The sequence below is a fragment of the Ursus maritimus genome, unplaced genomic scaffold (genome assembly GCF_017311325.1).
Source record: "Ursus maritimus isolate PB19 unplaced genomic scaffold, ASM1731132v1 scaffold_29, whole genome shotgun sequence".
NCBI classification, from domain to species: domain Eukaryota; kingdom Metazoa; phylum Chordata; class Mammalia; order Carnivora; family Ursidae; genus Ursus; species Ursus maritimus.
The window spans coordinates 23,545,078-23,572,206 of record NW_024425452.1 but is presented as its reverse complement, the minus strand read 5'-3'; the positions used below and the strand labels follow the sequence as shown (position 1 = coordinate 23,572,206).

Sequence of the window (27,129 nt, the reverse complement as noted above, 5' to 3'; positions counted from 1 at the left end):
ATATATATATATATATATATATATATAGGGGGGCGCTCAGAGCGGAGAATCAAATTAAAAGTCTTCTAACCAAGTCCAGGCTCTTCCATCTCTGTCTTCTATGGGTTTTGTTAATATTTTTCAAAAGACTCTTTAAAAGTTCATATCCTTTGATTTAGCAATTCCAGTTTTAAAAATTGACCCTAAGAAGTTATCACATAGTTGTACACTGATTACACATATATATTTCCATTACTCAAAAGAGATACATTTAAAAAAATCTTATTTTACTAAGATAGATTATGATATATCCACGCAATAGAATGTTATTAAAGATAAAAAAGCATACTTATAGTATCTGCCTTTGCCTTGAGTCATGATCCCGGGGTCCTGGGATCAAACCCACAGTGGGGAGCCTGCTTCTCCCTCTGCCTGCTGCTACCCCTGCGCTTGCTTTCTCTCTCTGTCAAATAAATAAATAAATAAAATCTTTAAAAAGAAGAAGAAGGAGGAGGAGGAGGAGAAAGGACATTGAAGATTTAACAAAAGACATTGTTAAATGACAGAGGAGCGGAGTAGGTTACAAAATAATATGTATAGTATGATCCCATGTAGACATACATCTTTCCATTGGAAAAAATCAGGAAGGATAAACATCAAAATGTTAGTGATAATTTTTTCTAAGTGATAAGATCTGTGGTGATGTTACTTTTTTTTTTTGCTTGTGACAGGTTTTCTAACTTATTAAAAACATATATGATACGGGTACTATGGGGAGGAAGAAGGAAGAGGCTATAAAAATCTGCTAGGTTTTTTATCTACCCTGTCTCTTGGTTAAAGAATGAGTAACTATAAATTTACTAGACAGATCATATGATTTCTTTTTATACTTAGGCATACATAGCACTATGATCTTTTTTCAATGAGAAAATATTAATAGCTAAAAAAAGATAGGAAGTTGTCAATAGCAACTAGCAATCTATACCTTAATAAAACTTAGATAACAGAAAAGCTGCACTAAAATGCTAAACGTAATGTAGAATAATATTCACCTATTGTTTTTTTAAATTTACAAACAAAAGATTATTACCAACTAATCTCTAAGGTTGACCGTTAAGCTGGGAATGAAATGATTTGTGGAAAATATAAGGAATCTTCCAAACCCACTTATAAAAATGCTCTGTGAGACATCTGCTATCCTTACTCACCTAGACCATATGTTTCCATGATTTCTATAAAAGCATTAATTACTGGAACTACCTTATCCTCAAATGCATTCATGTATCATATGAAAGGTTTATTTAGCCTAAACTACATTTGAGAGCTTGGTGACTGTGTGAATGTCTCTGTCAGATTGCTAAAAAACATAACCTCTCAATATAGCATCTGGCAATGAGCCACTTAATTTAACTTTAAAGTCTTACCAAGAACAACTTATTTGATTTACAACTGGTTGCTTACTTTCCACAGGGCTGTACTGAAATTTCAAGTTCAACAGATTTGCAATTGTGGTTTTTGCTTATATTGTAAGATTAAATCACTTATATTTATCAAGTAAAAATGTATTTTTTTAAGTTTTATTAACATAAAAGACTTGTTCAAAAAAGCAACTTTGTTGTTTCTTCCTTTTGCAACTAGTAGTTAGAAAAAATCACCATCTATATCTTTTCTTAGAGTCAAATACTTGTCGTATCTTGAAATAAACTTTTTAATGATAGCAATAATTACCAAAAGTAAGAACCTTCTCTTTCCCATAATATCACTGCTTCTCTACCTTTCTTCCTGGGATTTTTAATTCTACATTGATGTACTTTATGAACTGATTTTTCTTTCATGAATTTCAAGACACTAGTGGCAAATATCTGCATAAGAAACACTTTTAACATTTTACATTAAAAAATTGTACCACATACTTTGGGGACCATATGCCATTGACAGCAACTTCTTTTAAACTACATATCCCCACCAAGAGATATATCAATAAGTACATACATGCATATGTAAAGGAGCATAGAAAATTATAAGATAAATTGTTTAAAACAGTTATCCTTGGGTAGAGGGACTATGAGAAATTACATAATTTTTAATGTTTTGCTTGTTTGTATATTTTTTTCTACAGAACAGGTAATACTTAATAAAGAAAAGTTTGAATATTAAGAGCACTTTAGGTTTATAAAAACATAAAAATATTCCAAGATAGGTATATAATTATGTCCTAATTCTCAGTATAGTTATCTCAGAGAGGAACTTTAAGAAAGTCCATGAAAATATAAATCTCTTTGATAGAATAAATTATTCTATTAATATATCCATTGCATATAAAAACAATGGTACAATCATACGGTATTTGTCTGTTATACACCTGAAACTAGTATTACACTGTATATTAACTACTCAGAATTAAAAAAAAAAAAACCTAAATAAAAAAAAAAAAAACAATGGTGCAATAACACTTACACAGATATCTAAACAGATATAAATACCTAAATACCTTAAAGGAAGTCATTTTTTTCCAAATTTTATATACATCTGTGGATATATTTAAGAATTCAGGATATATTTAGTTATTTAGGAATAACTAAATAGTTTTTCTCCTAAATTAGACTTCATGTTTTAACAGTAAAACAGCTAATGATTAAGAGATTACAACTATGGTGGGTGAGAAACCAGTATGAAATTATACAGAGAACTCAGTGACCAAAGAACCAGCTCTGCAGAACACTGAAAGCCATCTTTAAGGGTATTTTAAAATTATTTTAGGAATCTGTGCCTGTGTTGAGTAGGTGGAATAATTCTAAATTTAAAACTATCATTGCCAAGAGATCATTTAGAAACCCTGTCAATAAATGAAGAAAAGGAGGTTCTGGAGTTAACTGACTTTGCCAAGGAGACAGTTAACCACAGACCAAGGGCTTGAATCTGTCTCTCTTCCTGACTCTGCTTCTTCCACTACAACTAATTCTCAGTTGTTGGGGAGGCAAAGAGGGGAGGAGCTCAACAAACTGTTTCTATAAGTAAAGTTTTATGGAACACGTTCATTTACTGCTTGTCTTTACAAAGAAAGAATTGAGTAGTTGTGAAAGATACCTTATGATCTACAGCCTAAAATATTTACCATCTGGTTCTTTATAGAAAAAAGTTTGCTGACTCTAAAGATTTTTTATCATAGAATTCAAAAATTTCAGAACATGACCAATAATAACTCATATGATGGGTTGTAACAAATAATAATAAAACCAGAACAACATTAGCAACTACCTTAACCTTCTAAAGGAGAAATTAAGATCTGATTATTTAAACTGAAAGAGAATTCAGATACATTCCTATACTGTAAGACTACTTCTCATCTACATGAATATATTTATAGATCACCGGCTACTTAGGAGAGTGTAGTAGATAAATCTAAGCAAAATAAATTAGAGATGTCAAATGTATGACAGAATATTTTAGAAGAAGTCAAATTTATACACAATTTTCCAGCAGAATATCTAAGGCACAAAGGAGATAAATATATATATATTTATATGTCAAGAACATCTACTCTTTAATCACTTGATTCATTAAACTTTAAGGTTTTAACTTGCTCTTCTCAAAAAGGAAAGCAAACCTGCCTCCAGCTGACCCTGTTAGTAACCGATGCTCACCCACCCACAAAGTCTCACTCAGTGAGACTGAAATACAAAATGCCATTTAAACAAAAGAAATAGACTGCTCAAGGAAAACAAGCACCCCAAATTAAGCTTTTTATAAGTAACCATTTATTAAATCACTGCTGTCAAGAATCATATTAATGACTTTAATAACCTGTAGAAATTAGTGAATTTAGAAAAAGTATTTTAGGATAAATAATCCCTATCCAGCCTCATTCTTTTAAATACATGAAGAGATATGAGATGGAGTTCAATATGTGCTGCCTTAAATAAATAAGTAAAATCCTTCTTCCAAATCAGACTCTACAAATTCTCCTAAAAAACTAGGTGACATTAGGCAAATCATATATTCTCTCTGAATCTCCATTTATAACATAGGACCACCAACAACAACTCTGTAGATTTTTGTGAGGAACAAAGATAACACACACAGGTGAAAAGTTGAAAGCTTTCCCTTCGATGTCAGAATCAAGACAAGGATGCCCTATCACTGATTCAAGGACTAGAAATAAAAAGAGCAATAAAATCAGCTACAATAAAGTAACAAAGCTAAGATATTTGTAAACATATAACTGAAAAAAAAGACTAGGATCCTCTACATGTGTGTATGTACATGCACAGATTGATACAAATGAATGAGGAGAAGTAAGCAATCCAGTTGAAAAACAGACAAAAGATCTGAACCAGAACTCCAGAAGAGGAAATCCAAATAGGCAATAAACATATGAAAAAGGCACTTGCTTCAACAGTAATCAAGAAAACTGACGTTAAAAAATATAATGGGATATCATCACATACCCACCAAACTACAAACAGTAAAATCTCTGACAATACTATACAGTGTAAAGAATGTGGCCTGACCAGAACAGATTTGGTATACAATTTGGAAAACAGTTTAACCTTATCTACTCAAGTTCAAGATACAGGCTGATTATGACCCAACAATTGCACTTGTAAGTATATCTTAAAGCAATGCATGCTTAGATGCATGAACAGAAGTGTTCACAGCAGCACTGTTTATAATAGCTATATTTTTTTAAGATTTTATTTATTTAGTTGAGAGAGAGAGACAGACAGTCAGCAAGAAAGGGAACACAAACAGGGGAGTGGGAGAGGAAGAAGCAGGCTCCCAGCGGAGGAGCCCGATGAGGGACTCCTTTCTGGAACGCCGGGATCACGCCCTGAGCCAAAGGCAGACGCTTAACGACTGAGCCACCCAGGCGCCTCAATCCAAATGTTATTAACAGTCGAATGGATAAATAAAATATAATAGAATACTACAAAACAATTAACCGAATAAACTATAACTAAATACAATATGATTGACCCTTAAAATGTTCACTAAAAAAAGCAAAATACAAAAGAATATTTGTGGTATCATTTCATTTGTATGTTAAAAAAATAGAAAGAAATGAACCACATGTTTAGAAATACATGCAAAGAAGGTAAAACAATTTCTAAAATGCAAAGAAATTTTTTTTCTGGGGAGAAGGGAAGTGATTTTTTAATTGGGAATGGTGTTGGGAGGGGGGCAGCTTCTGTTGGCCATGATCTGTTTCCTGACACAGATAGTGAATACATGGGTGGTCACTTTACACATACGTTGTATATGTACAACTGTACACATAAGTTGTACGCCTGTAAGTTTCTGGCACATAGGAGATCGTTAATAAAGACACTATTACTTTATAATGATGATCTTATTCTGACTACTATTGCTACTATTTTCACTGATCCTACTACTAATTTTTTTTTTAAAGATTTTTTAATTTATTTATTTGACAGAGATAGAGACAGCCAGCGAGAGAGGGAACACAAGCAGGAGGAGTGGGAGAGGAAGAAGCAGGCTCATAGCAGAGGAGCCTGATGTGGGGCTCGATCCCACAACGCCGGGATCACGCCCTGAGCTGAAGGCAGACGCTCAACCGCTGTGCCACCCAGGCGCCCCCTACTACTAATTTCTTGTCAGCAGATTATACATGCCCCCTTAAAATATCAGCTCAGAGAGAAAATAAAGAAAAATGCCAGTATATGAAAATGTCTACATGCTTATAAAGCTCCTTTATTTGTGCTATTTTCCCTTGCTTCCCCACTGTTACACTTCTAAATGTTTCTTCCTTCTTATATACTCTACACTATCCTGACTACAAAATTTTAATAGTAACTCAAGTTTTTCCCTCTACATGATTATTCTTTCAGCAAGGATCCACCATTAGCAGCAGGAGTCCTAAAACTCTGCAGGTTGAGTAAGAATAACCGATGATAGGTAAACTGATTTTAATAAAACGTAAGTATTGAAAGCAAATAGTATAGGAACCATACTAGATTCTCACTGCTCACACACCCTGAACTGCTCTTCTCAAGCTCTCAACCCAGAGACTCAGTTCCACGTAACTGCTGTAGCCCTTTCCCATAGAAGGCAACAGAAAGCAAGTTATTTACATGCGAGGCTGTGAAACATACGCAGTCACTACATCAAAATGCTCACTATATTTCAGTGGTAAGGTTTTAACTTAAGAGAGAAAATAAATATATGACATTTTAAAAGTGGTTATATCTTGTCAAGTACAACAAAAACTCTTTACTTTGGTATTTCCAATTTTGGCAATAAAAGGTAACATCTACTAGTGATTTTAAAATTCTTTTGTAATGCAACTACAAATTATAAGAAATTTCACTTAAAGTTTACTGATGTATATTGGGGCGCCTGAGTGGCTCAGTCAGTTAAGTGTCTGACTCTTGGTTTCGGCTTAGATGATGATCTCCGGGGCCGTGAGATGGAGCCCCACCTCAGGCTCTGCACTCATCATGGAGTCTGCTTAGGATTCTCTTCCCCTTCTGCCCCTCCCCACTGTGCTCCCTCGCACTCTCTCTCTAAATCTTTAAAAAAAAATAAACAAAAAAAAGCTTATTGATGCATGCTAAAGAGAAAATTACCAGAGAAGAATTAAAGCTATTTAAGTAACCAGGTTATAACTACCAACTTAATCACTCCTTTCAAAAACTGTAATATTTAACATCTAAATTTAGTTTGATGGAACTTAAGAATTTAATTCAGTAAATTATCATTAAAACAAAGTGATATTCAAAGAAATTAATTTTAATTGAAAATATTTCAAAAAAACATTCCAAAGAATTCTACTTAGCAAAGGTCTTACAGTCTTAGCATTTGCAGTTTACTAATTGTTCTTCACAACCTTGGAATCAAGACACTATGAGATGAAAAACATCAACCAATCAATGTACACGTATTTATCCTAAACATCTACTACAAACAAGAAACTGTTAGAAATACAAAGAAACACTGACTTGGTCACCACCTGATTGATGCATAATCTCAGGAAACAACATTTATGCATCTGTGTTAGATAAGAAAATTTATCTAAAAATAAAATCAAACAATAATACAAAGTAGGAAGTAATAATATCAAATGTATAGCAATGTTGCCAGAATTCTGAGGAAGGGAAAGNNGTGTTATCTAGTTGAAATATTAGAGGGACTTCATGAAAAAGGTAGAATGAGTAAGCTTTAGGTAAGAGGTGGGGAAAGGAAAGGACATTCTTACAACTCTTTGAAGGTAAAGACTCCTTTAATAAACGACAGAGAAAGAACCAGTATGTACTCGCACTGTACACTTGAAATGGATGTACCTTGCATATGTAATTTATGCCTTGATTAGGTTAATTTTAAAAATTTCAACAACTATTAAGGATGTTCCCTTTACTGACAATTCCTTTACCATGGTTCCATACTTTCATGATCAAATACATTCAAAGCCAAGCTGCCATACTTATTCACCCAATGCCTTTTAAAAAGTTAATGTTCTCCCTCTGTCTAGTTTGCTTAGGCATATCTATCTTGCATATCACTGCCAAAATAATCTTGCAAAGAACCTTTCTGAATTAGGTATATCTCTACAAACTTTGGAATGTTACGCACAGCCTTTCCTCCAAAAAACAATCAACATAGACTTTAAGGTCCTCTTCAATCTACCATGCTGGTCTTATTTTCACTACTCTCTACACATAGATATACATCTTTCTTCAAATACTATTTCTATACATAGGTATTTTTTCTATATAGAGACTATTTTTCTAAATAGACTTTGTCTATTTTCAGTTTCTATACCTGTCCTCAAGGTATTCTCTCCAAATGATATACTCTTGCCTTCCACCTTAATCCTACCTACAACTCAAAATCTACCTCAAATGTTTACTCTTAAGCATCAACTCTTTTCTGAAGTCCCCTTCAGTTATGATCTCTTCATTCTCTAAACTTTCACTGAAATCTGATTATGTATGAAAACTAAAAACATTTTTCTCTATGTCATTAATAAGAGAATACTACTCCTTGGGGAGTTCACATGATCTATACCCATAGATAACTAACTAAAACTTGTATAGGACAATATAGAAGGACATGCTTAGCACACGTACTCATTCAAAAATTACTTAATGAAAGAACGGTTATTCACATATTGCAAATATCCCAAAAGACATTCAAATGTAAGACTACAAAAATAAGACGGTAATCTTAATGGATTTTTTAAAAAATGAATTTTACCTTTTCAGTTGTAAGAGGTTTTGCAGGCTTTTCTGGCTCCTTTTCTTTCTTTTTCTCTTCCTTTTTTTTTTCCTTTTCTTTCTAAAACATAGACCAAAGTTTTGATAAGTTTACTTTGTAAAAAAATATCAGCTCTTAACACATTTTTGTTTTATTAGTTTGAGTCAGTATTTGAGGAAGTGTTCAGTGATGACAATATCCAGTGATACTGAAATATAAAAGTAAACACAGCAAATTCATACTGTCATTGAAATTACATGTTGATAACACAACAGAAAATATCTTCTCTTTAAAAAATTGAAGATAAAGGTGAAACTATCTGAAACTTCTCTGAAATTTTAGAGTTCGTTTTATTTATTTATTTTTTTAAAGATTTTATTTATTTATTTGACAGAGATAGAGACAGCCAGTGAGAGAGGGAACACAAGTAGGGGGAGTGGGAGAGGAAGAAGCAGGCTCATAGCGGAGGAGCCTGATGTGGGGCTCGATCCAAGAACGCCGGGATCACGCCCTGAGCCGAAGGCAGACGCTTAACCGCTGTGTCACCCAGGCACCCCTAGAGTTCGTTTTAAACAAATGAGACCTCTACTCAATAAATTCTCACTATATCTTTATATCAGGTTAGGCTTCCTAATAGCAACCATAATGTTGAAATTTGAACAAAAAGAAAAAGTAAACTAACTGCTAAAAGAGAATTCCTTATCACACAGATGAAGACAGATTACAACATGTGAACATGAGGCAAAAAGAGCAAGAACACTTCATGTTTTAAAGTTACCACAAAACATGGAGGCAGCTGGGTGGCTCAGTTGGTTAAGCACCAATTGTTGATTTTGGCTCAGGTCATGATTTCATGGGTCATGTGATCAAGCCCTGTGCTCAGCGGGAAGTCTGCTTGAATATTCTCTCCCTCTGCCCATCCCCCCACTCACACGCTCTCCCTCTCTTTCTAATAAATAAATAAATCTTTGAACTACCACAAAACATGCTTAGTCTACTATATAATGTTGTGATTTTTAAAAGGACAAATAGAATAATTTTCTCATAAAACAAATGTTAAGGATATGCCTGGTACCGGAGCAAACTGATTAGTATATTTAATTCAATCCAATCTAGGTAAACTATAATGGTACTATGATCTCCACAATTTGTATTTCCAAGAAGGATAAAACAGGATATAATATTAAAAACTTAGGGCCACAAACATGCTAAAAAGGAAAATGAAATAAAAGATTAAACCATGAGCATTCATAAGACATTTAAGGGCAGGAGATGCCTAGAAACCTAGAAGAGAATCACTAATACAAATGAGTATTAATTAGTACCTTAGTTTACTAGCAGCAAATGGGAAAAGATAAACTGATGAACCTAGGAAAGGCGGAATAATAAACACACAAAACTTAGTCAAAATGCCTATGGGTTTGTTTGTACCTGTGTCTTTAAAAGGGTATTTGACACAACCTCTCTCAACAGTATAATTCTTTTTATTCATAACTGAGAAAAGATAACACTGGCAATTCCTAGGCTACAACATAAGGCATATAATAAAAGTTCCTATGGGCCAGACACTGTGATAATCACCTTATTTTCTAATTTAATTTATACAATAAGTGTCTGAAAAAAATGTCATCATGGTCGTTCTACAAATGAAGAAAAAAAAAACAGGAAAGTAAGGCAGAAAGCCACACAGCTCATCAGTGGGAGGACCGAGGGAAGACACAGCCAAATTCTCAAGTCACTTTTCATTGTCATCCAGTGCAGCACTGGTATATTACTATTCTTTCATACAACAACAGTTAATATTTACTGAACCCTTACTATGTGCAAGATAATGTCTTCATTCATTGAATCCTTACAACAACTTTATAGGTAACCTTATCCCATTTACTAAATGAAGAATAAATGACATACGGACCTCTACCTCTGAAACCAATAATACATGCTAATTGAATTTAAATAAAAAGAAATAAAAAAGAAAAATAAAATAAAGCCAAAGTTAGTATAAAAATGAGATAGGCACAAATCCTTTATCTACTATGAAATATTTTCTAGATATTATTAATCAAATTTGGTGAGGAAAGCAATGTGATTAAATATTCTCACTAATATGTTGGGGATGAATTGTTCTATACCCTCAGAGAACTGTTAATTTCTCAAGGAAGGCACTGTCATGAGAGTGGGGAAGAAACTTGTCTTTCTACGCACATATAACATCGCCAAAAATGAATTAGATTATTTAGCTGGATTTAGTAAGGACAGCACAATTTGGTGCTCTTCAACACTGGAATTTCAGCTGCTAAAATATGGCTGTCATCTAATCTGATTTCAGCAGGGGTATTATGACACAAACTTTGAAGTAACATTAAAAACATGGGCTCTAAATTCAGGTCATACAGTTTGATCCACAGATGACTCCCATCTCTAGAATCAAAAGCTGCTGAAAGATCAGAGTATTGTGAGAACCTAATTTGTTTTAAACTATTTTCTCAGCAAGAACAAAATATGGCTGCGTTTGGTACTATAAAATAGTTCCTGAAACTTGGTTGCTATATATACAAATGGTATAGTGAAATAGACCTTCTGTGTAAAAACAAAACAAAACAAACAAAAGTGGAATAAATGCCCAATTTCTATAAGATAGAGAAAAGCACGTATGGGGTTCATTATACTCAAACTATACTTGAGTGATCTGATTAAAGAAATGGTCTTCAAAAAATTTTTATTATGTACTCCCACCTTAAAAAGTTGTGAGCATGTATACTCTACCATGCATATATATTTCTTTAAAAAGTATATATTACACTATTTTATGTACATTATAAAACATATAAAAATAGAAATTTTGAAAGGATAACAAAAAAATCACAAATAGATATCATAAATGAACTACCTTGGGGTTAATCTCTAATATTTAATGCTATAGACATCAGACTTTGGAGACCACTGAATTAGACCAATGCCTTTCTTTTTAAAAACTGAAGTATAATTCATATATATTAATTTCACATATATTAATTACAAAATAATGATTCAGTATTATATAACATTGCAAAATGATCACCATCATTAAGTCTAGTTTCCTCCTGTCACCATATAAAGTTACATAAGTGAAATACAGTTCTGTTGCTCTAGTCACCATGCTATACATTACTACCCGTAACCAGTTAAGACCAACAGCAAGGAGCTTACTGCCTATGTTTTCTTCTAGTAGTTCTATGATTTCAAATCTTGCATTCAAGTCTTTAATCCATACTGAATTAATTTTTGTATACAGAATAAGACACTGGTTCAGTTTTCCCAAACCATTTACTAAAGAGACTGTCCTTTTTCCACTGTATATTTTTGCCTCCTCTGGCAGCAATTAACTGACCATATATATGTGGGTTTATTTCTGTGCTCTCTATTCTGCTGTATAATATATGGTATTGGTTTTTATGCCAATACCATACTGTTTTGATTACCATACCTTTGTAATATAGTTTGAAATCAAGGAATGTGATGTCTTCAGCTCTGTTTCTCTTTCTCAAGATCACTTTGGCTATTCGGGACCTTTTGTGGTTCTATACAAATTTTAGAAATATTTGCTCTATGTCTGTGAAAAATGTGACTGGGATTTTAATAAGGATTGCACTGAATCTACAAACTGCTTTGGGTAATACAGACATCTTGGCAATATTAATTCTTCCAATCTATGAACATGTAATAATTTCCATATACTTGTGTCTTCTGTTTCATTCATCAGTATCTTGTACTTTCCAGTGTAGAGGTCTTCCACCTCCTTGGTTAAACTTCTTCCTAGGTATTTTATTTTTTTTGATGTGACTGTAAATGAGACTGTTTTCTTAATTTCTCTTTCTAACCATTTGTTGCTACTGTATAGAAAGAACAGATTTTTGTATACTGATTTTGCATCCTGCAACTTTACTGAAGTTGTTTCTTAGTTCTCACAGCTTTTTGGTGGAGTCTTTAGGGTCTCCTATATATAAAATCATGTTGATAATGATTTTACCTCTTCCTTTCTAATTTGGAAGCATTTTTTCTTTTCTTTTTTTTTTTTCGCTTAACTAGTCCAGCTAGAACTTCCAATACTATGATGAATAGAAGTGGTGAAAGTGGGCATCCTTGTCCTCTTCCTGATCTTAGAAGAAAAGCTTTCAGCTTTTCATCATTGAGTATGATGTTAGCTGTGGGGTTTGTCATATATGGCCTTTATTATGCTGAAATACATTTCTTCATTCCTGTTTTGATGAGAGTTTTTGTCATAAATGGATTTTGAATTTTGTCAAATGTTTTTTCTGCATCTGTTGAGATGATTGTGATCTTTATCCTTAATTTGTTAAAACTGCAGATCATGCTGATTGATTTGCAAATGTTTAACCATCCTCACATCCCTTCAATAAATCCTATTTGATCATGGTGTATCACCTTTTTAATGCATTGCTGAATTCAGTTTGCTAACAGTCTGTTGACGATCCTTTCATCTATGTTCATCAGGGATGGAATGTTCTGTACATATCTATTAAATATATCTGGTCTAATGTGTCATCTAAGGTCAAGGTTAAAAATTTTCTGTCTGGATGATTTATCCACTGATAGAAGTGAGATATTAACATCCACTACTATTATTGTATTGCTGTTAATTTGTACCTTTAGGTCTGTTAATATCTGTTTTATATACTTAGGTGCTCCTGTGTTGCATGCATAAATATTTACAAATGTTGTATCTTCTTGCTAGACTGCTTCATTTATCATTATGTAATGCTTTGTCTTTTATTGGTCTGTCTTTTAAAGTCTATTTCATCTGGGTATAGCTACCCCAGCTTTCTTTTGGCTTCCATTTGTATGAAACATCTTTTTATGTCTGCATGTCCTTACATCTGAAGTGAATCTCTTGTAGGCAGCATATAGATAGACCTTGTTTGTTTCATTCATTCAGCTACCCTACATCTTTTGATTGGAACATTTAGTCTATTTACATTTAAACTAATTATTGGTAGGCATGTTCTTACTGCCATTTTGTTAACTATTTTCTGGCTGTTTTAGCAGTTCTCTGTTCCTTTCTTCTTCTCTTGCTCTCCTCCCTTGTGGTTTGACGGCTTTTTTTTAGTGTTATGCTTGGATTCGTTTCTATTTTTTGTCTACCTATTATAGGTTTTTGATTTGTGGTTACCACTGGGTTCATATATAATAATCTTACATGTATAGCAGTCTATATTACACATTGATGGTCACATACATGTGAACATATTCTAGAAGCACTAAAATTTTACTCCCGCCTCCATATTTTATGTATATTATCTTTTTATTCTGTGTATCCCTTGGCTAATTTTTGTAGACACAATTGATTTAATACTTTTGCATTTTAATCTCAATACTACCTTTATGGTATGTTTGCTTTTATCTGTGAAATTTTTTCCTTTCATAATTTTCTTCTAGTTATGGCCTTTCCACTTGATATCCCTCCCACTTGTGCATTACTGCGCTGGGGGTTCATTTCCTAATCTGACCATGTCTCTGCCCCTCCTATTCTTCTTGACATCACTTTTTAAAATATCTTTAGTTGTATAAGAGCTGTTCTGCTAGTCTTCAGGTCTTTCTCAGAGAGTTGCTTTATATGTGGTGCCAGCCTTGGTGATCCATGTGAGGTGAGCTCAGGATCTTCCTACCCCACCATCTTCCCATGAGCCTACCTTTAGCTTTTAACATTTTAATCATAATGTATTTTGGGATGGATCTCTTTGGGTTCACCTTTTATTTGGAACTCTCTGGGCTTCCTGGATCTGTATGGCTGTTTCCCTCCCCAGGTTAGGGAAGTTTTCAGCCATTATTTCTTCAAATAAGTTTTTGACCCTTCTGCTCTCCTCCTTCTGCAGCTCCTATAATGTGACTGTCATTCACCTGTGAATGTTACTGATGTTGTCCCATAGGTCCCGTAAGTTATCTTTGTTTAAAAACCCTTTTTTTTTTCTTTCCCAGCTGTTTGGGTTAGTTCCACTGCCCTGTCTGTCAGGTCACTGATCTGTTCTTCTGCTTCATCTTGTCTGTTGTTGATTCTCTCTAGCATATTTTTCTAGTTCAGTTATTGTATTTTTCAGCTCTGTGACTTCCATTTGGTATTTTCATATATTTTCCATCTCTGTTGAAATTGTCTTCATCCGTTCTTCTCCCAAGATCAGTGAGCATCTTTACGACTATTACTTTGAATTCTTTATCAGGTAAATTACTTATCTCCATTAAGGTTTTTTCCTCTAGAATTTTATCTTATTCTTTCATTTGGAACATATTTCTCTTTCCTCATTTTGCCTAGTTCTCTGTTTGTTTCTGTGTATTAGGCAAAATAGTGATCTCTCCCAGTATTGAAGGAATGGCCATAAGAAGACTGAGTTTGTTCCAGTCGGCTGTCTGTGTAGTGCCCAGCGGGTGGCAGCTTACCACAACTGTCTCTAACTGTTTCAGTCCCATGAGGTCCAGAAATGCAAGGCCCACAATCCACCAGAGCCAGACATACAAGCCCTACGTGAAATACATGCATTTCCTGGCTTTAGCAAGGTCAGAGGGGGACACCAGCCCAGGAAGAGTTTGGCAGTGTGGGACTATAAAGCTGCGGAGAAGCAAGGTAAGCAGTACTAGTAAGGCAGAAGTGTGCAAAAATGGTGCCTCCTAGCACCTGTCTTCTGAGAGAGATCCAAGTGACCCCTGTCCCTCTGGCAGACACTTTAAACTTAGGCAATTAACCTCCTTCATATATGGTCTAAGAGCTTTTCAACTTGCTCCTTTTATACTAGGTTCCAGGACAAGTGAGTCACTGTTCATGTGCTCTTTAAGAGTAGAGTCTTACTTTCCTACAGCTTTTTGGGTATCCTTGACATGAAACTCATTGATTTCCAAAGCCAGGTGTTTTGGGGGCTCATCTCTCCAGTGCAGGTCCCAAGGGCTGGGGTGCCTGGTGTGGCCTGTACCTCAGAGATATGCTCCATATTTGTGAGATCACTCCTGCGGGTGAATCACAGAACCACGGATGGATTTTTGGTGAGTCTCTGCTCACCTATCTATCTCAATGTGGCCTTTTTGTCCTTTGTTGTGAAGGAGCTGTTCAACTAGTTTTTACATCTTTTGTAGAGAAAACTGTTCTATGTGTAGCTGTAGATTTGGTTTGTCCATGGGAGAAGGGGAGCTCTGGGTCTTCCTATGCCACCATCTTGAATCACCAATGTCCACTTCTTTCTAAGACTTGTAGGCAGGAATCACACAGTACAAGAGTGTGTTAAGGGTTTCCACCCTTTTTCTCACATGAAAGCATAGTTCCAGGGCAAATTTTGAAAAGGAAAAATTTGCCTTTGACATTCTTCCACTTTCTCATGGTAACATCCACACTCCTCCCACTTCTTCCCTGGGCCTGTGTGTTGACCTAAGATACCTACAACATTCCAACCATGTACTTCATGCTCCAAAACACGTCCCTTACAGACTCCTCATGAACACCCTTTGCTCTGTTAACTCCTAAGTTCAATGTATCCAGCTTTTCATTCTCATGACACTCCTCTTATCACTCAACACACTTTCCCTGGGCTGCCTTGCAATTTCAATCCTTCTGTCAATCCCTCTCTCTCTCTCTAACTACCCCCCACTACCTCCAGCCTGGATCTGTCCTCTGGACTATACACTTGTATATCCAACCACCTATGAGATACCTGCATGTCCCACAGTCATATCCAACTTTTAATTCATCCCTCCCTGCCTTCCTTTGTTCTCCTCAAACCTGTTCCTCACCCTCAGCTTGTTATCCTTTTCTCCCTGGACAGCACCATCATGTACTGAGATGCTCAAGCCGGAAACTGGAAGTAATCAAGGCTTCCCAATCCACTGTCACAATGCACTGATTACTAAATCCCACAGATTCAGTCTTCTCAAAATCTTTGAAAACTACACTCTCCTTTTTATTCTCTCTGCCTCCATTTTAGCAACTGCTCCCATCATTTTATTCATAGATTAAAGCAACAGGTTCTCAAGCTTTTCCCACACCCATCAGCACATCATTTATTCTCCACAGAGACAGTAAGCCATGTGATGACAAGAAAATCAGATCCTGTTACCCTTCTTACCCTTAAAAACTCATCACTAAAGTACCAGAGCCTTCAGAGTAAAGACCAAAATCCTTCAGAAGGCTCAGAAGTAGGCTGTTCTCTAACTTCTCTCCCTATCCTATGCATTTCTAGTCATGCCATCCACTTGCAAATACCCAAACAATCCACTTTGTCCACAGTTTTTTTTTTCACAAGATGCTTTCTCTACTTAGAATACATCCTAATCCTTATAGCTAATATTTATTAAGAATTTAAGATATATTGGGGTGCCTGGGTGGCTCAGTTAGTTAAGTGTCTGACTCTTGATTTCTGCCAAGGTCATGACCTCAGTCAGGGACATGAGATCGAGCCCCATATTGGGCTCTGCTTGGGATTCTCTCTCTCTCCCCCTCCCTCTGCCCCTCTCCCACCCTCCACTCATGAGTGCACTCTCTAAAAAAGTATCAAAAGCATGCCTCCTATATTAAATAGCAGCACAATGAGTAAATGTCAATCACAGCACAGACTGTATTGCATTAGAAACCTCTGTAAAGTTATATGTTTTCCTCCATTAGGAATCACTCATTCACTCTAATTACCCCTACCAGAAACACATTCTAATGACTGATGAGTCTATATTCATAAATCTTTATTATATATTACTGTATCTGTAGGATTGCTACTATTACTTGACATTAATTTTCTTCAAATGCTTCTAACAATAGAATCTTCTAAAGAAAACATTTTCAGTCAGACTCTTCTAATAGATCAAAGAGTTCAATAGCAACTATAAAACAATTTCTGTAAGTATAAAGTAGTAAGGGAAACAACAGAAAATTGCTTCTTAAATGTTGCGATATATCTATAGTACCAATAAATTCATTTTCTGAAACTAAACAGATCAAAGCCCTTTAATCCTACTTGCAGCATAGGAAAATATTTTAAAAATCGCTGTATTTAATATATTTAATATTGGAGACCATTCAAATATAAACAACTATTACACCACTCCCAAATTCGGCACATTGTAAGAGAAGTTCATTTACCATTGAACACTACATTATGTAGCTGGCTAGAAAACTACCATACCTCCAATTTGTTTTTCTCAACAGCAGCTTGTAGAGAAGGAGAGGATACCAAAGGCTGAAGAGGAGCATCAGAGGAAGAAATCTGTGGAATGCAGATGAAAAGTCAGAAGAACAAAGAGAAAAGAAGGAAATCAGAATTGAAAGGCACAAGAAAAAAACAAAACCCATACATTTCTGAGATACAAAAGCACTTAGAGTATGTTATTTTAAAAAAATAATAAATGTATCAAGTGGGGAGTACTGCTTTTTAAAATTCCCACAAGCAATTTCTAAAAATACAAGTATTTATTACATAATAGTGTGTGACTTAGAATTCACTATATGAAATTTAAAATGTACTCAGGTAAGTTCATACCAAAAGTATTTGAAAAATAAGCTTCTCATACGGTAAATTTTACTCAATGTTACTACTGAAATACTAGTGCTCTAAAGCATGAAGACACATTGTTTCAAGTAGCAGGAGAGCACAAATGAATTTTTGTTTTTACTTGTATTAACTACTTTAAGAATGGAAAACAAAACAGTGCTGAAATAGTAAAAGTTAATTAAGTTTTAATCAGCTGTTTAAGAAAGACAAAAAAAGTCTGGGACAATAAAGAGTGGGTTAATGCAATACAACAGCTGAGCACAAGGACTTAACAAAAAGCAATTTATACACTTCCTTAAGATCAGTATGTACAAACACCATTTCCTGTGCTGTATTTTGCTGAATTACCCCAAAGCATTATGAGACAGTTATATATGCAGCAGAGGCAATTTATATATGAAAATGGATTTCATCTAAAAGCCTTTTCACACATCTTCCTACCCAATTTCTACATGCATAGTTGATCACTTTAATGGAAGCATTATCTTCCTGCTCTCTTTACTGCCAAAATATAATTGAAATATGTTTACAAAATGCACAGTAGATCTTTAGAGCCATAAACCTCACATCTGTATATACTGCCCTATCATATCAATAGTGCCTCTAAGGAATTGTTTAAAATAAAAGGTGCTGTTATACAAAGGTCATTATGTAATGTCAAAATAACACTGGGAGGTTAAGTCCTCATTCAATCTGCTTGTTATTAAGTCAGTTATGGTTGTAATTCTTGAATCAGAATCCAAAACCATAAACTTTAGGGTTTTTTTTTTTAGCTTGAACACTGCTTGTTGGCTCTGTTATAATTGTGCAAATTAGCCATTTATTGACTACTGATGGAAATTACACATGGAAGAAAAGATTTTAAAAGAAAAACTGCAACTTAAACCCTGGCTTCAAAGTTGCTTTATCCTACTGGACATTTACTTGCCACTCTATGTAGAAAATAAGAGATAAAAAAGCACACAAATTCACTTAAGATGATAACCTGTAACATAAAGACCTCTTTGCCCAAACTCATGTTAATAGCTGAACATAAAATATAAATGAGAAATGGGTATATCAAGCACGTCAAGGGTTACTAATTCATGATAGTTCATTGTAAAAGTGTTCACCTTGTGACTGATTTGGACACTTTCATTTATTTATTTTTTTTAAGATTTTATTTATTTATTTGACAGAGAGAGAGAGACAGCCAGCGAGAGAGGGAACACAAGCAGGGGGAGTGGGAGAGGAAGAAGCAGGCTTCCCAGTGGAGCAGGGAGTCTGATGCCGGGGCTCGATCCCAGGACCCCAGGATCATGCCCTGGGCTGAAGGCAGACACTTAACGACTGAGCCACCCAGGCGCCCCTGATTTGGACACTTTTAAAACTCAGACGCAGTAATATAAAATTATTTAATAAATAATAGTAATTTCACAAAGCATTTTAATGCTCCCTTCCCAAAAAAAGTGTTAATACTATGTTTCAGCTAGAAAGAAATAGAGGGCTGTTCAGTAGGAAAGGCACTTGAAAAATCAATGGACAAATCAATAGGTGAACAATTAAACAAATTGTTGTATACCCATAAAATGAACTATTAAGTGCCAGTACAGAAGGAATTGCCTTAATAGTACTCACAAAAATAGGGATGAATTTCAGAAATATGCCAAAAGGAAGAAGTAAGACATCAAAGAGTACAGAGGCACAAAGGAACCTTTTGGAGCAAAGGAAAGATTCTATATGCCCTCTGTGGTAGCTACACAGGGTTAGACTTTTTTTCAGTGAACTGTGGGTGGGGGTTGGGGGGGCGGATATTAAGGAGCACTTGTTGTGATGAGCACTGAGCGTTGTATGTACATGATCAATCACTGAATTCTACTTCTAAAACCAATATTGCACTATGTTGACTAACCAGAATTTAAATAAAAATTTAAGGAAAAAAAAGTCAATGAAATATACCTTAAATTGTCTACCTTTTATTGCATATAAATTTTATCTTCAATAAATTTCATTTTAAAAAAGTCAATGAGCAGGGTAAGATACATTATATGAGCAAGGAATGAGGAAATAGAGGTCAACATATTGACAATCAGAAGCAAGAAACACCACAGAACAGAGAACATAGATGAGAGAGAACAACAACAACAACAAAAAACAACAAAAAAAAAAAACAGAAGAGAAGAGAAGAAAAAAAAATACAGAGGCAAGAAAAACTAGGTGATCTTGAGGGTTTTTTCTAAATATCTCAAAATCACTTCTCAGCATCTTCCCCACTAAGCATCCTAAGTAATAGGAAATCACCATCATCTGTCACCTGGATTAATCCTTTGGCCTCCTTGCCCCAAGTCTTGCTCTTCTCCAAACTATGACATTCTCAAATGCAAATCTGATCACTGGATATACCTAGTTAGAAGCTTTAAATAGTTCATATATATTATATAAGGACAGAGTCCAAACTCCCTAACCAGGGCACAAGCGTCATCTACTTTATCTCCCTACCCTTTCTTACCCTGCTAAACTACTGTCTAGCCATATAAAACTCCCCCTGGTTCCAGCTTTCTAGTCTGCTTCTCTCTCTCTTTTTTAAAATTTTTTATTGTTATGTTAGTCACCATACAGTACATCATTAGTTTTTGATGTAGTGTTCTAGTCTGCTTCTCTTGCTTCTGTCTTTGCTCCTGCTCTTTCCTCTGCTTTAAATACCACACTTCTATTAGTTCTTACCCATCCTTTAATTTTAAGTTGACACTGCCTCTTCCAGGAAGTACTCCTTCATCACTCCAGTCGGAATTAAGTGGCCACTTGAGATATTCCCAGAGCACTTTCTATAATATGTCCCTACTGCAGAAGTTATCACATGCCATCTTGTAAGGATCCAATTACTTATCAGTATTCTTTGTTAAGCTGACTTAAATTCTCTAAGACAGACACTTTCTATTCTGTTCAGTATCTTTAGCACTTGGCACTCAACAAGTCTCAATAAATACTTCTGAATGTTACAGGAAAATAAAAAAGGAGGAAAGAAGCATCTCAGAGGAAGAACCAAAAGGAGGCTCAATCTCAGCAGTTATCTTTGTCCTTGTAACTTCACTGCCTGCTAATATACTTTTCTGGAAACTCATGTAAGTTATCTACATTTACTATCAAATTCAGAATTTACTTTGTAACTACACGTTAACACTACTTCACGGGATTCTAGTACTTCTATAGAGAGACAGCAGACAAGACTGTAATCTTAGAAAATTTCACTGGAAATTGGTGGTGTCAGTAAATTCAGCTGTTATGATTAAATGTCCCTCTATTCCCTACTGTTCTCCTGCCAAACCCCTCCGTCCATGAGAGAATGCACAGCGGGAACCCAGTAAAGATATCCTTTAGGAATAAATGAGTTACAGTCCTTTCAATTATTCTTAAGCCCAGAGGTTCCTCTTTATGCCACCATCAAAGTAACCTACATGTGAAGAAACTCCTACAGCAATACAACTACGTAAACTCCTGCAAAAGAAAAACCGATCAGGCAAAACAGGTTTCCAATTCCTGCCTATCAGGATATGGTGAGTAAACACATTTTGAAATGCTATTATTATAAAAATATTAGTATGATTATTTGAAGGCCATAAAGCAAAATGTTTCTCTTTTCAAGAAAAGATCACATTATTTTCTTGATGAATTTTTTTCCACTACCACCCTTTCCAACAAAATAATGCTATAATAATAAAATCTGGTCTTCTAAAACACTGAAAAACATAAGACCACTAAAAAAAGGCCTTATGGATTAATTACTAGGAATACATTGCTTCAAACCCATTTTAGAAACTCTTGGATATGTTTTCTAAGTGGAGATTTTATCATAACAATTCTCAAACGGCTGTCTCATGAGCTTCCAATAAATTGCAAAGCTCAGGTTTTTCAGGAGTCCAGAAATCATCTTAAAAATATGATTTCCAGGGGCACCTGGGTGGCACAGTCGGTTAAGCATCTGCCTTAGGCTCAGGTCATGATCCTGGAGTCCCAGGTTCAAGCCATCAGGCTCCCTGCTCAGTGGGGAGTCTGCTTTTCCTCTGGCCCTCACCCTGCTTGTGTGCTTTCTCGCACTCACGCACCTGCACTCTAATAAAATCTTTAAAAAAATGATTTTCAATGTCAATGTAATTGACACAAAAGCTGAAAATACATTTACTGAACTAATAAATGTATCGTACAAAAGACAACATCAATTAAACACATCAGTATGAGGCTTAAAAGACTTTAATCAACTTAACTAAGTAACCACAGCCACCAAATATGTAGAAGCAGCCTAAATTTTGGTATACTAACTTAAAATCTTTGCATAGGCCACTAAGAAATGTGAAATCTGGAAAACTTTCAAACTGTAAGTTCTTTAATTGCCACATCAAGTCACTAGCAGACCATAATTAAAAGGCTGACTAAAGTGTGGATGGATGAATCAAACAACTCAAGTCAAAATTGTGCCAGTGATCTAAAGTCTTATAGTTAAGTGTGAGTATTCACATTTCTTTTTTTTTTTTTTAAAGATTTTATTTATTTATTCGACAGAGATAGAGACAGCCAGTGAGAGAGGGAACACAAGCAGGGGGAGTGGGAGAGGAAGAAGCAGGCTCATACCGGAAGAGCCTGATGTGGGGCTCGATCCCATAACGCCAGGATCACGCGCTGAGCTGAAGGCAGGCGCTTAACCGCTGTGCCACCCAGGCGCCCCATCACATTTCTTAATTATCTACCTGCCTGGAGTCATTTGGCGCTGCCACCTTCCCCATCTTCCTTCAATACAATCATTACCATAGCTTATATTTATTAAGCATTTATGTGCCAGGCACCCTATTAAAAATGCAAATGTTTCATCTTATTTAACTCTTACAAATGTAGATACCACGATCATTCCTATTCCACAGAAGAAAATAAAATTGTAATGAAAAGAACTAAAAAAGACATCCAACTTAAAACTGCTATTTTTTTTTAAAGATTTTATTTATTTATTCGACAGAGATACAGACAGCCAGCGAGATAGGGAACACAAGCAGGGGGAGTGGGAAAGGAAGAAGCAGGCTCATAGTGGAGGAGCCTGATGTGGGGCTCAATCCCAGAACACCGGGATCATGCCCCGAGCCGAAGGCAGACGCTTAACCGCTGTGCCACCCAGGCGCCCTTAAAACTGCTATTTTATACTAATCCTAATTCACTACCTAATTATCCATCTAAGTTTCTAATCCCTATTGAGGAACAGCTAAAATTCATTGCAATTCACATTGGCTTGAAATTACTCATGTATCTTAAATAACTAATTATATAACCATCAGTTAATTGTAAACAGAGCTTAATAAAATTACTAGTACTATCTCATTTTTATAGTAATATAGAAACGTTTCTACAATAATTTCTAAATTGAAATAATGAATTCACTTTTGTTATATTAAATATTAGTCATTATATACATACACATATATATAAAACAAGTGAAAATTTTATTGTTTTTTAAGCCCTTATATAATATTTAATTATACAGCAAATGATTAGAAAGTAATTTCACGTGAAATTCAGACTGGAGAATTAAAATCTTTACATGCTACAAATTCAAGCATGTACTCTGGGTTCAAGAGGTTGCTCCTAAGAAATGAGAAGTGGTAAAGGAAGCAAGTAATATGTTAAGACAAACTGAAACAAAGAAGTAAGTGCTCATTTTAAAGTCACCAACTCCCAAGGATTATTAACTATATTCCAAGACAAAATTGAGGAAGTCGGGGGATCAGGATTAAATCGTTATATTTTACTGCTCTAGTAGATTTTCTTTTTGTTTCTGATCACTATGATGGCAAATGAATAATGTGACTATGGAAATATATATGGGGGAGGGAAAAAGGGGTGAAAGAAGGGAGAAAGGGGAGAAGAAAAGAGAGAGTGAGGAAGAAGGCAGGGAAGAGGACAGAAAAGCTGCTGATGGAAAAGAGCAAATAATATGGCAGAGTTCAGTCCCGTCTACTCAAGAACTGTTAGATCTTCCAGCAACTCATGTAATCACTGTGCTTGCAATTGTGATTCACTACTGGTTAAGGAGGGGAAGGAGAGAGGACAGAGAGAACAGATTTTTGTATTCTAAGTTTCAAATTCCTCTATCACTCATTCGGTTAAGGAACAACCAGGAAGGTCAGATTCATTCTGTATCACTGTGGTAAGAATTCTAAGATGGCCATCACAATTCCCATCCCCTCGTATCCATACTGTATATAACGACCTCCCCTTAAGTGTGGGCAGGACTGTGAATATGATGGATTCTCTTGACTAAGTTGTTATATGACAAAGGTTAAAGATTTGCAAGTGTAATTAAGATCCCAAAACAGTTAATCATGGATTAATCAAATGAGAAACTCTTCTGGGTGTCCCTAGCCTGATCAGGTGAGCCCCTAAAAGGCGGTGGGGCCCTTCCTAAAATAAGAGATTTGAAGTGTGAGAGAAATTCTCCAATGAAGAAATAAGGGGCTATGCTATAAGAGGATGGGGTTAACTGTTAAGGAACTTAGGGTGGCTCCTAGGAACTGAGAGTAGTCCCCATCTGAGAGCAAGAACACAGGACCATAGTCATACAACCACAAGGAAATGAATTCTGACAACAACCATGAGCTTGGAAGACAATGAGCCTCAGATAAGATCGCACCCCTGGCCAACTCTTTAATTTCAGCCTGGTGATATCCTGAGCTTCGAGAACTGAGCTAACCCATGCCCAGACTCTTTCTTAGCCAACAGAAATTGTAAGATAACAAATCCATGTCACTTGAAGTCACTGAGCTTCTAGCAATGTTAAATGGCAAGAGAAAATTAATATAATAACCATGCCTTAACCTCAAAAAAAGGAGAAGTCCTCCATATAATCCCTATTTGCTTTTTGAGACTTACTTCCTCACACATTTATTCTCTCCTCATCATCTACCCTTCCTGGAAAGTCCTCTTTCACACTCACTAGACAAGACAGCAAACCCAAACAACAAATAATATACCCGAACTCTCTTTCCTCCTTATATTACTTTAGCATAGATGAGAAAAAATGTCCCTTCAACCTGAAAGGTCCTTTCTGCACTACCAACCCTCGGCCTATATTCCCTTTGCTGAAATCCTACATTTCTACTAAGGATAATTTCAAACATACCTCCTTTAAAAATTCTCCTAGTGAAAATTAACTAGTGCTACCTAAATTCTGTGTTCCCATAGCACTTTTATTCTTCTAACAGTTACTACACTGTGCTTTAGAATACAGCCCATTGTACACACACATTACATTGGATAATGTTTGAGATGAAGCTAGGATTATACAGATATTGTATCATTTCTGGGGCACCTGGGTGGTTCAGTCGGTTAAGCGTCTGACTCTTGGTTTTGGCTCAAGTTGTGATCTCTGGGTCGGGGATCAAGGCCCACATCAGGCTCCCCACTCTGCAAGGAGTCTGCTGCTTCCTCTCTCCTTCTGCCCCTCTCCTTCTCACGCGCTCACACACTCTCTCTCACACTCTCTCTCTGAAATAAATAAATCTTTTTTAAAAAGATTCTATCATTTCAATCTCAGTGCCTTGCAGAGGATATATATTCAATGTTGTTTGCTGCATGACTAAATGAACAAATAAAGGAAGAAACAATCCAAGGGAACTTCAACAGCCAATCTCTGAATTTTATATATAGTTTCAAAATGAGAGGCTAGCACAGATCTCAGGGGTGAGGAAGAGAAGTACTGAGGGTCAATATGAATAAGGGTTGATATGCTATGCCCACACTGGTGCCCAGCACCATGCAGTTACTCTAAAAGATACAAAAGAAATGAAATGTCTTTTTTTTTTCGGTTTGAGGCTACAAAACAGTATAGACTGTAGTACCAAAACATTTCTACTTAGAAATATATTTTCCTTTGTTTTTGTTTTATCTAAACTTTGTTTTTCCCCTTTAAGCTTCCTCCCTTAATTCACACTTACAGTACTGCACAGGACTCAAACCCATACAGCCTATACCATAAGCTCCCTTGACAAAGCAGCACAAACAACCTCCCTGCTTTCTCAGAAGCACCAGGTTTATATGACCAGATACCACATTTATTAACAGCTTGCTAAAGTCAGTTTTTATAACTACAAATAAATCCCTGGGTATAGTGCCATCCTAGATTCTCATACTCTACATGATGGATTCCCACGGGGCTTAGTTCATGGACTCATTAAATGGCTTGCCAGGTAGGGGGGCAATAGCACAGTAAAACAGCAGAACTCTTTGCCACTGTCTTCTTGAAGTTTATTGCTTTGTATTTTGCCACAATAATTTGAAATATTTATGTTTCAGAAGGGCAAGAAATATATCATTTTTTAAAAGGGTTTAAGAAATTAAATTACTCCCTTACATAGATAAACAGGGTCAATCTTTAGACCTTTACTCTTATTTAGGGGCGCCTGGGTGGCACAGCGGTTAAAGCGTCTGCCTTCAGCTCAGGGCGTGATCCCAGTGTTCTGGGATCGAGCCCCACATCAGGCTCCTCCGCTATGAGCCTGCTTCTTCCTCTCCCACTCCCCCTGCTTGTGTTCCCTCTCTCGCTGGCTGTCTCTCTCTGTCGAATAAATAAATAAAATCTTTAAAAAAAAAAAAAAAAGAAAAAAAAAAAAGAAAATAAGAGCAGTTACATTTATTGGCAACACTAAAAAATACCAGCTAAGACAGAAAAACTATAAAATCAGACACAGAAGTTGTAAAGATAAAGCAATTTGGAGCCATTAATATCAGGGTAATAGCCACATCAAGCTTACCAGCCACTCACGACATCTTTTTATCAGAGTACAACTAGTACAGTTAGTATTCAAACTGTCTCTCCTTAGATAGTCTGTTAAATGCACTAGTGCTCCTTAAGTATCTTAGATATACAATACTTATACTTTGTCTCAGGTTTATTTTTTAACCTAGTCTCATCCTCACAATGAAATTAAATTTCTCTGAAGGCAAAGGTCATACACTTTTTGGTTCAGTATACCAGGAGACTGGAACCATAACAACTGATCAGAAACAACTTGAATGAATGTTCAATCTATTACTGAAGACAAAACAACATATATAAATATATAATGTAATTATTAGTGATATGTAAGATTAGTTGTTTACACACTGACTGCCATGAAGGAGGAAGAAATGTTTTAAACTTGCTAGAATATAAATTTTTTAAAAATTATTATATTGCTTATAAATGAATAGTGGAATACATTTTCCCTTGGGTTAAATGTGATTTTTGTGGACTTTTCTAAATCTTCATTATATGAATAATATAAACTCAAAAATATACAATCTTCTACATTGAAATTTCCATTCTCAAGCCTACAAAAACATAAAAACTTGTAGAATGAACATCTTTATAAATCTTAGCAATATTCATAAAATATTAACATTATGCTATGCTTGTTCTCTC

General features: G+C 35.4%; 1 protein-coding gene across 3 annotated transcripts in view; it reads right to left on the bottom strand.

The window, feature by feature from the left end:
* Positions 1-27,129, bottom strand: part of SMAP1 (small ArfGAP 1) — a 158,577-nt gene that overhangs the window by 65,529 nt on the left and 65,919 nt on the right. For 2 of the 3 annotated variants that reach the window (XM_040643609.1, XM_008684824.2), the window contains exons 5-6: positions 17,346-17,426; positions 8,194-8,274 (exon numbers count right to left, since the gene is read on the bottom strand). In XM_040643609.1, the coding sequence (XP_040499543.1) occupies positions 8,194-8,274; positions 17,346-17,426 (162 nt within the window). The remainder of the gene's footprint in view (positions 1-8,193; positions 8,275-17,345; positions 17,427-27,129) is intronic. The other variant, XM_040643610.1, reaches the window with a different exon arrangement.